Consider the following 15,163-nt stretch of genomic DNA (forward strand, 5'->3'; position numbering starts at 1 on the left):
AGCAGATCCTCCTGCGGATCTGTGTAGATCTCTATATCATATTGATGTGTCCACAATCTAAATTTTGCACTTAGCCTGCCACTTAAAGATCCGAGCAATGTTTGTAGCACCAAGTGTCTCGTTAGCTTGATTCCACAATGTTCTGACATCAGAAATGAGAATCATGAGTACAATGTTTGGTACAAGGCCTGTTTAGATCAACACATTCAATATGTTTAACAAGATTGTGTGAATTGAGGATAGGAAGTGCAGGTTTGCAGCCTCTTGTTCATGTATTGTTCCTCAATTGTAGCCAATTTGGAACACACCCACAACATGCCAATTGTGGAGGAAGGGGAGAGCCCGGCTTGTTTTCCACAAGTGTCTTAGCTCTAAGTTTGGGGGAGGTTGTTTTGATAACCAACGTGTTTTCTCATCATGTCCCCGTGTTCTGATAAATTAATCAAGCTCTGCTGCAGCCGTGCTTCCACAGCAGGGCCTCAGGCCAGGAGGCAGCACTGCCTACAGGCAATGGTTGGGGCAAAAATTGGCCTAAATGTGACCTAACTCCACTAATTGAGACGCTGAAAACGAATCAGATTTGTCAGAATGGAATCGTGGTGTCACTCATGGATGCTCCTCCACACTCAGGACCTGATGCTTCCAAACAAGAGCTGCTTGATCAGTAAACATGTGCAGTTTACTGACATCATGTTGGAGTGAGTTTTGGCCAGTTGCCTCTCGGTGCCCGTTAGAGCCTACACTGTGAGAAACTGCAACTTTAAAATGTAAACCATAAGCTGAAGCCCTGATCACAAATCAGTTGCGTAATGTCAGGCGGTGATGTGTGCGAAATCAGGCTGTGGTGAACAAAGTGATCAAGACCTTAGTGCTAAGAGACACTGGGAAACCAAGCCCCGCCTTCCACGAGACGTGATAACCTCGCCACGACCTTTGGATTGTCAAAGCCATGTGTTACTTTTTTATTTAATTATATTTTATGGAATAAACAATTGTGTACCCTGTCTTCTGCCCTTTGCACTTCTGTCCAGTGTGACAAACTGAAACAAACCAGCTCCTCAGACTGTACATGATGAAGAGAGCAGCTCATAATCTGCTGCTTTATTCTACATGACCTCAAAACAGATCACAGAATTACTGGAGTCGTCCTGAGACAAATGTAGCGAGACGTTTTCATTACCAAAGGAACACTCACGCTTCAGTAATTAGTCATTTTTATTATAAGCCCTATAGATTAGTATTTTTCTTAAGTAACAATAATGATAACAATAATAATAATGTTAATCTTACTATGAACAGTGCCAGACTCTGCGATATTTGATTGGACAAAGGAAAACAATTTGCTTTTCCAGTGTGACCACAGAATTCTTGGTCATTTTATTGACAGGTTTTTTCGTTTATAGCACATGATGACATAACATAACATGCCGGGAAGAGAAAGGGGTTTGTATCTATAGTTTCCAACGTAAGCTGGGTGTACAGTGTGGTGTAAACTGAACCGACAACTGTCAAAAGTGCAGCCATCATTTTTAAAGTGAGGGACGGAATCATAACATTTTTTTTTTTTTTTACATAAAAATAAATCAACAGGTTTGTGGGACTATATTAACCCTTAAAACCCAGGAGTCTGTGGGCAGGCTTTATTTTGTTTTTGGGGTGATTATGTAATAATTTGCTTGTAATTTAATTGTAAATATGCTGTATATTCGCAATAATTACAAATAGTTTTCTTTAGTTTTTTTTTCTGCTTATTTTATTTTTTACTATACTTATTTTCCAGTTGGTCATTTTATTGTATTTCTTATAATTTCTTGGTAATTTTCCGGTCATTTTTGCTCATTTGCTTTTTGGCTTTTTTTGTGAATTTGCTCAGGCTTCAAAGGGCTAAAAGGATCTCTGAGGCCTTTCAGGAGCATTAAAGAAAAAGGTGCCTGGACTAACTGGAACAGTGTGTAGCAGCAGGAAGGTGTGGGGGACAGCACCATGGCTAGGCGAGCTGCGCTGAATGAACAATGATAATAGACCAGGTAGTATAAAAATAAAAAAGTTCATGTTCTCAAGAGCAGCTTCAAAAATTCAGTTTATCTCACATGAACAAGGTAGTGGAGTTTGGTGTGGGGCTTAAGATGCTAACTTCAGGACCAGTGGAATCCAGAGTGGCTCTTTTTTTTTTTTTTTTTTAAACATCTTAGAAATCACAGTAATTTTGATACGTCATTGTGTGTTTTATGTGCAAACCAAACCCCTTTAGCTGTCACTTCTCCTCACCACAAAAGACAAACATGGAACAGGAAGATGAAACATCATTGGCAACAAGGAATCAGCTTGAGTTACAGTTTGTGTTGCCGAGTGTCGCGTGCGGACACACAGGGTGAGGTAATGACACGACGCAGCAGAGCAGCGACATGCAGCCTCTGACGTGCCACTGAGCCTTCACACTGCCGGCAACACCGTCAAGTCACTTCAAGTCTGTTCATGAGCACAGCTGGACAATTCATTGAAATCGCAATATGGCCAAATCCAATATCCAAAGTGCAGGAGCAGCAGTTTTTTAATGAAGGTAAAATGGAACAAGGCGTAGTAAATCAAGTGTTATGGTGCAATAGAAATACCCTGCTCTACAAATAGTATTTTACACATGTCAAAATGCATGGATTGTTTAGTGCAGACGTGGGCAAAAATCATTTCAAAGTCATTTTTTTCTGTGAAAATTAACTACCAATCACATTGCAATATTAGTAAAATTAATAGCAATGTTTTTTTCCCCTATGAGGATGTCAACAAGCTTGTTGCTGCGGCTGAACTTTGCACACATTTCCTCACTTCCTCATTTCCCTGGAGGAGCAGATTTATTCCATGAAGTGCACCAAAGCCTCTGGAAGCTTCCCAGGTCAACGCTGAGCTGCCCGGTTACTTTGTTCAACTTTCTGGGTTCTGTTCCCACACTAAGACACAGGTAGTGCTGCTGGCAACTTAGGTCTCATCAACGCAATGTAACGCGAGAGGCGGCAAAGGATTCTTGATTTGCCTGTAATTCATATGTGCAACATCATCATCAAGGAGCAAGGAGCAAGAAAAAGAATGCAGATAGGACAGTGAGCTTATAGGAAGTGTGTTGGACCAATGTGACTAATATGGGCTTTTGAGGCATGACACCAGTATATGTGCCTCAGCATGGTGCGGCTCCATCACAGCCTCCAGAGTCTCTCAGGCTGCAGGAGTGGGAGGAAGGTGCGGTGTTAGCCAAGCTACGTCTAATAAATTAGCGTCGGCCGTGCTCGTGCCGAGAGTCCTTCACATTTCATCCAGGGGCTTAGTAGAAAGCAGGCAACACAACACATAACCTTCAGGACGATTCCAAACTAGCCAAAGAACTCTGGTTCATCTGGGACCAGGGTCCAGAGTTCCGGGTTTTTGTAAAGTTCAGAAAAAGTGTTTATCAGGGTCTGGAAGGAGAGCCTGGAGGAGCCGTGCTGACGGGAGGGAGGGAGGCCTCGGCTCCCACAGGATCTCCACACGGAAAAGTCAGACGGGATGACAAGAGTTGCTGTAGCTGCTTTTGGGTGTGTATGTGTGTGTGTGTGAGATCAGGTTGACAAATGAGGGTCCAGTTCAGTCTGAGCCGTCCTGGTTCTCCAGGATCGGATCTGAGGAAAAAAACAGAGAATAGGCCAGACTGAGTGTGTGAACAAAACACAGAATGTATGTATGTGAGTGTGTGTGTGTGTGTGTGTGTGTGTGTGTGTGTGTGTGTGTGTGTTACCTGTTAGTGTGCTGCTGATGTTGGGAGGAGAGACGATCAGCACAGCACTGCCAGTCGCTATCTCAGCATCCACCACCGGTGCCTCCACTGAGGGGGAGCTCAGAGACTGACACACACACACACACAATTTTATTGAAAGGACACACAACATAATATATGAGCTATAAGAAGGCTGATTACATTTTTGTACTGAAGCTGCTGATAATTTGATGAATTTTTACTATGAATTTCACAAATTTTCCCCAGAAATGTCCTCTAACCAGGGTAAAACACTCTGTAACAGCATCATCTACATGTGTATGTGCAGAATATGTAGGCAAGGGACTAATTTGTATTGTCATATTCTGGTTTCCATTTGTCTTCCAAGTGGTTTTATAAAAGTTAACAGTCCATGTGGAGAGTAAAAGAGGCGGAACACATTGGCCAAAACGTTGCCTGAACTTTTAACACCTACAAAAAGTGTTGATGTTTGTTTATTTTATGGAAGGGAAGTGAGCAGCTCCACCGGAAGCCCCTGCAACACAGACCGCTGGGCCAACGGTCACTGCTGGGACTAAATCCTCGTCAGATGATAGCTGGTCACTTCCAAGATTGCACCATCATGATACTACAACTCTCATGATTATAGTTGAAAAAGTTCAAGAGCTTCCCCCAGCAGAGTGTTGACTAAATGTACAAAATGTAATCAGATAAACTTCAACATATCCACCAGACTGGAGGCTGAAAAACAAACACAAGCCTCTAGTTTGCACAAGTCTGAAGTTTGCTCTTGTAAACAGGATTGTTATGGCAAATTATCCTTTACATGGTCCAGTCTGACTATTGCCTTCATCATTTGTGGACAATATTTAGCATGTGTTACCATGGCAACTGACTGGACCATAGCTCAACGGCCTGATACTGGAAGCTCAACAGATCCACCATGTTTTACCTTATCAGTGAAGCCATCTGCCATTGGTTCCTGTGTTTCCGTGGCAACGTTCTCCGAACCAACCAGGAGACTCGTGGCGTCTAGCCTGTCTTCCTGGTCCGGCCCCTGCGTCTCCACAACGAGCTGCGATTGGCTGAGAGGATCCGAGGAGGCGGGGTCAGAGGTGACGGTTTGGATGATGACGCCGTCGCTGGAGCAGAGGCCGTCCGTCTGAGACCAAAACACACACGTGACGCCCCGCGCTTGTGGAAACACAACTCTACAACCCATCACAGTAAAAATGCTTGGCACTTTAAACTATCAGATTTTTCTCTGATTTCTCCCCCATCAGCACATCTGCACGTGGGAGCAGAAATGATATTTACTATTAAAATAAAATCAATAAAACTAACTCAGTTCTACGCTTTTGTTCCATACACACTCTCAGCACTGGAGAGTGTGCAGGAAACTGCACCACTCACCGACAGGCTGTGCAGGATGATGTGTTCAGGAGAGGAGGGCGAGGAGCTTGTCGTCAAGGTAACCGTGCTGTTATTGGCCAAGCTGAGGGGAAGGCCCTGACTGGTGGAGAGGCTGAGCGGCAGGCCCTGATTGGATGTGGTCTGGAGGTAGTAGGTCCCAGGGGTGCCGGTGGGCTGCAGGTGGAAGGACTGGAAGAGAGAGAAAAGGCCTGGATATGACGATGATGATGATGGTATTACATGGAAACAACCAGCTGAACCAGTATCAGTGCTGCTGGTTTTAATCTGAACCTGCGCTGATGCTTAAACACCACCAACTTGCTATGTTTCAATCAAAACACACGGCTGATATTGACCTTTTATTAAAAATCAGAGATGGTCCTATAACTATAATAACTATAACATACCACTTGTTTGTGTACATGTTTTAACTATAGACTTGATCCAGCACTAGTTGCCTGTAGTAAGACTTTAACCTAAATTGATAAGTTATGAGATGTAACAAGTGTATTCATATGTGTTATTATTATGATTATCATGGGTTTCAGTGTGCCAGAGGCTTCTGCAGACTGATAAGCAGAATGATATTGAGGGAACACTGAGCTGAGTGACCCATATCAGTCAAACTGTGTGTGTGTGTGTGTGTGTGAGAGAGAGAGAGAGAGAGAGTGTGCTGGGCTCACAGGTAAGATCTCGAAAGTCTGCAGGGCTCCTGTGTTCAGTGTGATGGTCTCACTTTCACTGGCTGCAGCAGAGGAGTCTGAGGCTGGAACACACACAGACACACACACACACACAGGGGAGAGTGTGAGCTGCAGGGCAGCAGAGGGAGGCGTGGCAGCCTGACAGCTTCCTGCTGGCTGGAAGGAAGAGTGCCAGTTTCCTGGTGGAGCCTTCATCTTCCCAGGTCTTTGTCTGTGCAGCCATGATGGCTATCACTCACTAGCACTCTGAGCTTGTGCTAACAGGCAGTTATTTACATCAAAATATTGAGGATTATTATGGTTCTTTTTACTGAAGAGCTCAGAGGAATCATCCCTTTAAACTTTCCAGATGTTATTAACACATCTGGTTGTGACAGTAAGCTCCTGGCCTTCCTGGTGTCTCTCTGTGTAAACTAGATAAAGAGCAGAGAGCTCCAGCAGAGGGTCTCACCCAGATGTGTGATCTGCAGTGGGATCTGGACAGGAATCTGCAGCGCCGCAACCGAGCTGGGGGCGGGGCTACTGCCACTCTCCTCCAGGCGCGTGACCCTGATCTGGAGAGAGGACGAGGAGGGACTTCCTGATCCCGCTGCTGTCTGAGAGGACTCCATCAGCTCCTGGAGACCTTTCAGCAAGACTGGACACACACACACACACACACACACACACACACACTTTGTTAATGTCATCAGTTACATGGATTACAGGATTCAGATTATACATTGCCTTCAGCCCTTTAAACTTCCTTGTTAGCATACTGCAATGAATTCAACTTCTCATATGACTTTATTCTGGTTGTATCAATGCTTATCTTTCTATCACGGGAGGAATCGCTCTGAAAAGTGAGAGGAATGGTACCTCCTGCTGTGTCAAATTACACCACATTCACTTGCACTTGGACAGATGATTTTCAGTCATGTAATTTTTCGACCAGTGACATTAAAATGTTTTTTTTCTACTAGATTGCCCAAACTGGGGTGGCAGCTGGAGAGGCAAGGCCTATTTTTAGAGCAGCAGCTGCCACACTCTGCCACCCTGGTAGATCTGTTTCTGATATATATACATACACACACTTTTTATAACTGAAAGAAAAGTGAGGGTTTATAAATCTTAAATGATACTGTATCCTTAGGGAAGCAGACCTTTCTTATATTTTTCACAACAGGCTTCGCTGTAATGTGAATATGTTGAAGCAGAGACTGTTTCTCAGTTTTAAAGAGAAGTGGTCAAATGATGTATGGCTGAAGCCCAAGCTCAGATCATATGTTCAGATGAAAGATTGTTTTGCTCCTGAACCCTATGTCACCTCTTTTCTAACCAGAAGCCAGAGGTCACTGTGTGCCCAGCTGAGGAGTGGTACCCTGCCCCTGGCCATTGAAGGAGGGCGGTTCACAGCCATCCCTGAAGAGAATAGGATCTGTAATGTCTGTGATTTAAAAGATGTTGAAAATGAATTTCATTTTATGTTTTATTGCACCCTGTATGATGATTTGAGGGTCCCTTTATTTGAGGCCATGCAAAACCAAAAACCTGAGCTATTTTGGGTAGATGATGGCCATAAATTGAAATGGCTCTTTAATGCTGAAGTATTTAAGACTGCAAATTTTATTGCCAAGGCTTGGAATAGAAGGCAGCATATTTTGTTTAACTGATGCTTTGATGGGTACATTTTGGATTTGACTTTGTATGCCTGATTTATTCTAATGCGTATTTTGTTGTTGCTGTTGTTGTATGTTTGAGTATGGTTTTGTAATGTGTGTAACAGTGTCTTGTAAGCCCATATGGGCTGGGCTTCTGAGTGAAGTATGACACTTAGAAAAAAGAAATCAATCAATCATGTAAAACCCTTTCTCCTGAATGTGGAAGATGTCTGGGGAAGAAAACAAAATGGGTTTTCCTTGCTCTAGTTTCAACAGTTTTAGTGCCCCAGGGTCTAATGGCTACTTCAGATGATTTTCCTCCCTGACAAAAATACAATTCTGGGAAAAACTCTGAATATTTGGGCAACTGTTTTGCATAAATACAGTCATTTCTTTTTGACTTTCTTCATTTTGTTTTTGTTGTCATTTTTAGAGACTGAACCAGAAATGAGAGGGTTGGAATGACATGAGGAAGGTCTTGGTGTGATCTGTAACCCTCAACATCACAACCACATGGTCCACACACCTCAGCCAAGTTACAGACACTCACTGCTGGCACACCATATCCACTATCAGCAGCTCCAGTTCAATACATGGCAATATTTGCCTTCAAATGCCCAGACAGGAAAACTCTGTTAAAAAGTATCCGCTAAAGAAGAGGGAAGACATGGACTAGAAAACACCAGAAAGAAACGAAAACAATGTATGTGTTTGTGTGTGTGTACCGCTGAAGGGGATCTCCTTGTGATTGGCTACTTGTCTCTTGATGCTCCACCACTTGGATCGCAGCCACTGGGGGGATCGAACGCTGCTCCACCCACCTGCAAGCTCCTCCCACTTTATGTCATTCTCATCCTCCACCTCCAGCTCTGATATCCTGAACACACACCCAAGTTCAGTTTTATCAAGTTCAGGCAACACAGATATGTAGGTGTGAATTTGCATGATCTTTCGTTATCATTCCCATTCTATTTGCATGCGCACACACACACACACACACACTCTCCTCCCTGTGTACCTGCGGATTAGGTTCAGGTCGTCTTCCTTCGTCCACTCTGTTCCTCCGCTGTGTTTCCAGTTCAGGTAGTTGAGCCATTTGGAGCGACACTGTTTCTCTGAGCGCGTGCGGACCTGGTCGGCAACCGACGCCCACGAGACGCCCCCGGTGACGGCCACGCCCGGCGACACGCCCGCCATCTCGTACACCACCTCGGCGAGGCGTCTCTCCTCTTCTTCGCTCCATTTACCTGTCACACAGAAAGACGGAGGAAACAAACGCATGAGATGAGCAAACCGAAAAGTTACAAAACTTTAAAGACCTGTCACAGAAATGATGACTGCTGGACAACGCCGCTGCAGAGAGAGCACTTGAAAACCTAGAGAAACATTTAAATATGTAATCACAGCCCAACTTTATCATTTTTTAGCGTCTTTCTGATATTTCCAGGTCGTTTTTGTCAGTTTGGGAATTTTCCAGGTGTTCTTCATGCGTGGCAACACACACTCTTCTCTGTACCTGTGTTGCATGTGTCCTTCATGAGTCGGCAGCGGTCCTTGACAGAGGAGGCGCTGCGGCCCAGAGCTGCTCCTATCGTTGCCCAGTCGTTCCCGTGCTTCTGCCTCAGCCTGAGCACACACACAACACACACACACCGAGTGTAAAGGGTAAAATAATACACAACAGAGGATTTTTTATCCTGACAGAAGATGAACAGGGGTTTTACTTACGCTTTTAGTTTCTCAATCTCTTCAGGAGTGTACCTATAAAAGGAGAACGAACAAATTGTCACTGGAGAGAAGAAAAACCATAGAGCTGAACAACAGGTTTACATCAAGAAAAATAACATCCTAACCTCCATTATATATATATCATAGGTGGATCATAAAAGGAGTTAGGCCCATGTACAATTTTCCATTCCATACAGCAGGTTAAATATGAAGGCTGTAATTGGGTAGAATTGAATAACATCAGGAAATGACAAAAAGATGGATATTAATGATGAATTTAAGACTTCATTAATTCAAACTTAGGGCTACTTTTGTCAGACTTTGAAGGCCTAATATTTGTGTAATTATCTGAAGACATACTGACATATTTACAGCTTTGTGTACTCACTTCCCCACGTGGTTGCGGTTGTCGTACATGCGCAGCACCCGTCTGTACACGGCAAACAGCGGCCTGTTTAGACCCCAGGCGACGCTGCGGTAGAAATCCTTCCTCTCCTCTTTGGACATCTCGAATATGATCTCTGCTGGGTCCTCCATGCCGCGGCCCTGACACACACACATACAAACATTTACAGAGAATGTGCATGGCGAGTGGTGTGCTGTATGTGGCATGGAGAGTGACAGGACTGAGTTACAGTGAGAGCAAAAACAAGAACACCTACCTTCACATAGCGCTCAATGTTGTTCATGAGAATGTCTATCTCCTCCTTGGACCACATGCCCTGCTTCCACTTATGACCTAAACACAGATATTATACCCCACATTATATGTTTTTTTTAAGCAAGTAGCCTCATGTTTACAGTATGTACAATGTAATAACATAAGTAATAACATAAGCCACAGCTCATACTGCCCTCTGTTCTCCTCTTTATTATGTTAGGTAAGAAAAATCATCTTGTACAGTTGACAACATCTCTTGTGTGTGTGTGTGTACCTTTGTTAGCCAGTGTGTCCTTGTCTTCTTTGGTGGTGAACCAGGCCTGGCTGACAGGAGAAACCTCCTCTGTCTTCTGATGTGAAGACAGAGAGTCCTCATCCTCCTGTAAGATCTGCACACACAACAAGGACACTGAGCGCTGATCTGGGAATTTTCCCCGCAAAAACGGGCCTGAATGGAGTTTTCGTTTTCTGGCCAAAGGTTGGATGTACAGAGGCTGTGTGTGCACCTGAATCTGGGCGACTCCCTCCTCGGAGAGCTCGCTGTCTGCCGTGGCGGTCATCGTCACCTCGAAGCTCTCCTCGCTCTCCGACACTGGGGAAGACGAAAAAAGAGAGTGAAGTAATGAAAACGTTGAGTTTTTTTCTGCAGTATGCTTCTTTTTCCACATTAAAATAAGAATATATAAACCATCAGGCTGTGTTTGTCTGTGATTCTGTCAAGTCTAGTAAATGTCTGCATCACTACTGTTTATGTCTGAAAGAGGGATAAAAATGAATTCATTCAGGGTGTGTGTGTGTGTGTGTGTGTGTCTCACTTGGTAAGGTAACCACTGAGAACTGTGGCGGTGCATCTGGGTCTTCTTGTCCTTCTGTAGTGAGACGCAGCTTCTTCTGGAGAGGTTCTGAGTCCTCATCTGCACACACACACACACACACACACACACACACTTCAATAAGCTGACTTAAGTCTATAATGTGTTCAAATACATTCTGCCAGAAAACTGAAACAGCCTCCTGCATGTTTTTCCCTGTATTTTGCCTGTCAGTGTGAATGAATATAAACAAGTGAACATGGTTCAAGAAGGAAATAACCACACACAGGCAGAGACAGTCAGAGGGAAGTGTGTGTGTGTGTGTGTGTGATAACCCACCATTAGGAGGGCAGTGTAGTATGATGCTGCCGTCACTGTCCTGAGTGAGTGTGACTGAGTTGACGGTCTCTAGCGTCACAGCCTCCTCCTCCTCGGCGCCTGTGCTCATGATGCACCTGGCAAACAGCAGATCATTGGTGTAAAACTTCCTTGATTGATTTTCTGTTACAACGGGATGCCAGGGCAGGACGTGGCATAGGGAGGGATCGATCAAAAGGGGTCATTCAAAAGCTTGATTGGATAAGTGGCTGAGTAGGATTGTTCAAAAATGTGGGACTGTTTCATTGGGTGAAAATTTTATTTACTAATACATGAGGTTGCCTTAAAATTTATTGTTTTCCACAAAACTGAAGTTATGGAAGTTCATTTTATGGTGTCTTAATTATTTATGCCCATGGGTTTCATTTATAAAAGCTGCTCACAGAGCTTTTGAATGTCAGTGTTAGGTATGAGTCTGCTTTAAAAGACCTCTGATAATCACCAGTGTAGTATGTGTTGTCACTGCCATGTGAGCCCATTCTGCAGCACCAGGAGCACCCGAGGGTGTTAAACGCTGCCTCATGATGTTCTCATGTTCCACAGGGATCATGCCTTCATACACACTTAAAGCGAAAAGGGACGAAACCTCTCCCATGTTCCTCACAGACCTGATTGCTGAACCTTTATGTCAAGTCTCAAAAACTGTTGGCTTCTCTCCTGAGGGAAGCTCCAGTATCCACCACATGTTCAGGATGTCTGCCAGCATGACTGAAGCTGTTCAGCAACTCATTGACGACTTATATACACTCAGTGGCCACCTGTACAGTCTAATGCAGTTCAGGTCAGCAGCTCTGCCATAAATTCTGCCTTTTCACAAAGTTTATAATGTTCAGTTTGTATTGACATTGCGGAGAGTGTATACATTTAATTCTGTGTTTATTAGTGAGGTTGTAGTTTACAGAGGTCTTGTACTGGACTGCATTACATTGAGAGGTGTTTATAATTTTTTGTCCTTCATATTTATATACGAGGGCGGACAAAATAGTAGAAACACCCTTCAATGAAATGCAGTCCAGTCCAACAGCAGCACTAACTATGAGCTCAATGCCAAACATAGAAGTGAATAAACACCTCTATTACTGTGACAAAGAGAAAAGCTGAGCATTACAGGCATCACAACAGTAACCTTTGCAGTAGAACAGCTGTGCTGGATTGTATTGCACAGGTGGGGCTAATAAAGTGTATACTGAGTATGTGTATGTAAAATGTTGGCTATTTCTGTTATTTTGTCCATGCCTGAAATTGCTCTGTATTTGTTCGCATGTGGTTACATTTGGCACACGGTATGAGTTTTCATTCTCTTTATGTTTTCACATTTGACATGAAATTATAAGTATGAGACCTAATCTTTTATTACTTGCCTCTAGAAAATACCTGAGCATTTTTATGAGTATGGTGATAAACTCGGAATATTGATGCTATACCACGCATCCCGTTACTTCAGTAACAGATGCGGCTTGACGCTGGTCCCTAGCACCGCTGCCGGTGTGGTTTTCAGTGAAGAAATGTGCAGCAATAACAGATGAAGAGCTGGTTTCCTCCCTCACCGGTTACTTCTAATTATGTTGGACATAAGCCGGATTGAAGAGTGGACTTAAATTATTTCAAGGAGCTCTTAATTAATATTCAAGCAAACATGGGGGTTTGCCGAATATCCCAGCAACATTAAACTGAAGCATATTCAATGAAGTCTGGTCATAACGGCAAACAACGTCAAGGGACTGATGCCCGACTAACTCAGCTAACTGAAGTCAAAACATTCAGCTATTCACCGACTTAACCAGGCTGTAGACTGGTGACAGGGTGAATAACGTAGGGAGAACGAGTGTACACACCGACACACACACACACACACACACACACACACACACACTAAACAAGCTGTTCATGTTGTCATGCTTCCAGTGTCTGCTACGAGTTCAGATAGCACACGATGCTAACCGTTAGCATCCAGCAGGCTAGCCAGCTAAATGAAAGAAGACGAAAAATCTCAGGCGCCATGTTAGTTGACAAGGTGAAGCTTATGGCGTCTGTGTCGTCTGGCGTTATTCTGGGGCTTTGCTCTGAGTTCTCGGGTGTTTTTTTCCAATCTGCACGGTCTTTGCGATGTCCCTCGCCCCCAACAACCAAACAGAAGGTGAATTTTACTTTTGATTTGGCTACTTACTTCCTGTTTTTGGTCCGGGGACTTCGGAGTTACCAGGATGAAGGCAAATACCAGGATGGAAGCTGGGCCGTGCGGAGGCCACGGGTTGCCAGATAAGTAAATAACCTGCAAGTAAGTCTCTCTCTCTCTCTCTCTCTCTCTCTCTCTCTCTCTCTCTCTCTCTCTCTCTCTCTCTCTCTCTCTCTCTCTCTCTCTCTCTCTCTCAAATTCAATTTCCTAAGTGCTTTATTGACATCACACTTAGGACAAGAAATCAGTAGATATTCATAGAATCAACAAATCAAAACATGATTACAATGTATGTAGTTATAATGTATCTGATGTAGTAGTCAGAAAAATGCAAACATGCAGGAAAAGACCTCAGTGCATACACCAAGTATAGAAATACTTTATGTACATACAATCAAAGCATGTGCAGATGTAATTATAATATTAATTACAATAACAACAACAACAACAACAACAGTAATAATAATAATAATGTTACACTGTCTGTGATGTTGCATATTAATTGGTAATGTTAATTTTATCTTATGGGTATTGTAATATGAAAGTCAAGATGAATTCTGTTGTGTTCGATTAATTGCAACAACAACAGCACCATCTATCAACATCAAAAAGCAAAATCTTTGGCGTTATGTATTTATTTATCTAATTTTTATTTATTTATGACTGTTTCTTCCAGCCTATTTGGAAATCATGCAACACTGCTCATAGCTCATTCTTTATCTTGTAGCCTACTCACTAAAATCACGTATACAATTGTTATCAGTGGTAGCCAGTGTTGTAATGTAACGAAGTACAAATACTTCGTTACTGTACTTAAGTAGAATTTTCACATATCTGTACTTTACTTCGTTATTTATATTTCTGACAACTTTTACTTTTACTCCACTACATTTCCGAAATAAAATGTGTACTTTTACTCCGATACATTTCTCTTAACCACCTTCGTTACTCGTTACTTCAAAATAAAAGTTGAGTTGGTGACGTAATTCCCGTTTGTTATCGTTTCAACCGCGGCCGCCAAGTGCGAAGAAGAAGCTCCGCCACCGGACACAGTGGGTAACCGGCTGCCCATATATGAATCGCCGCAGGCTTTCTATGTTTTTTCGGCAGCATCTTTGTGATTTTTTGTGCATTCGTTCGTGAGTGCTGAAGGAGTCGGTCTTTAATTTGCGGTTGCCCTCGTTCGCCCTGCGTCCCATATGAAGCTGCACGTCAAACCAGACTTTACAGACAAGCCCCCAAGGTGTGTTTGAACTTTGTGCCTGAAAGTGCTTCATCTTCTGGCAGTCTGCCTCGGTTATGGCTTGGTGGTGGGAAGATTTGTCACGTCCTTCTCAGCGGAGTTTCTTTACCACACCGGCGAAAACACTGTTGCTGGTAGTGAATTCAGCATCATTTAACAGACACCAAGCACCTCCTCCAACCACTCATCCAGGCTCAGGCCACCCAGGAAATCAAAATTCACTACAAAGTCTGACATTTTGTACACAAAAGTCTAGAAACAAATGTGACCTAACGAGTAAGTGGAGCGCAGAGTAGTTGGTTGCTAGGCAACGCTATGTCCGTTTACACTGGCGCAGGGATATTTTGTGCTGCGGTCTGCCAGTGGGTTACCCTGATTTTACAACGGCATGGAACGCGGCTCAGCCAATCACATTTAAGGATGGGAAGCACCCGTTTATAATTTCAAATAATAACTCGCTCTCATCATGACAGTTGTTGCCAGTTGCCAAGTTCAGTTTGTCCAAACAGGGAGGCTGAGAGACAGAGAGCTGTTGATGGTGACAGAAGTTTAACGGTAATGTTAAAAAGTTGAAGCTTTTTTCTCCTGTACCCGGATTGCTTTTACTGTAAGGAAGCCACAATAAATTCATTATCAAAATTCTAACCGCTCACTTTGTTTAAATAC

At 43.4% G+C, this 15,163-nt stretch overlaps 1 protein-coding gene across 1 annotated transcript; it reads right to left on the bottom strand.

The window, feature by feature from the left end:
- Positions 1–1,503: 1,503 nt before the first annotated feature.
- Positions 1,504–13,334, bottom strand: dmtf1 (cyclin D binding myb-like transcription factor 1). Its single transcript, XM_030046123.1, has 17 exons — positions 13,246–13,334; positions 11,040–11,155; positions 10,704–10,802; positions 10,395–10,480; positions 10,163–10,277; positions 9,890–9,966; positions 9,616–9,773; positions 9,228–9,260; positions 9,016–9,125; positions 8,518–8,746; positions 8,225–8,376; positions 6,311–6,496; positions 5,839–5,921; positions 5,156–5,344; positions 4,695–4,904; positions 3,764–3,869; positions 1,504–3,647 (listed from the first exon to the last, which is right to left on the bottom strand). Exons 2-17 carry the CDS (start codon positions 11,146–11,148, stop codon positions 3,613–3,615), a joined length of 1,977 nt encoding a protein of 658 aa, XP_029901983.1. The 5' UTR covers positions 11,149–11,155; positions 13,246–13,334; the 3' UTR covers positions 1,504–3,612.
- Between the last annotated feature and the right edge of the window lie 1,829 nt (positions 13,335–15,163).

The sequence above is a fragment of the Myripristis murdjan genome, chromosome 23 (genome assembly GCF_902150065.1).
Source record: "Myripristis murdjan chromosome 23, fMyrMur1.1, whole genome shotgun sequence".
NCBI lineage: Eukaryota > Metazoa > Chordata > Actinopteri > Holocentriformes > Holocentridae > Myripristis > Myripristis murdjan.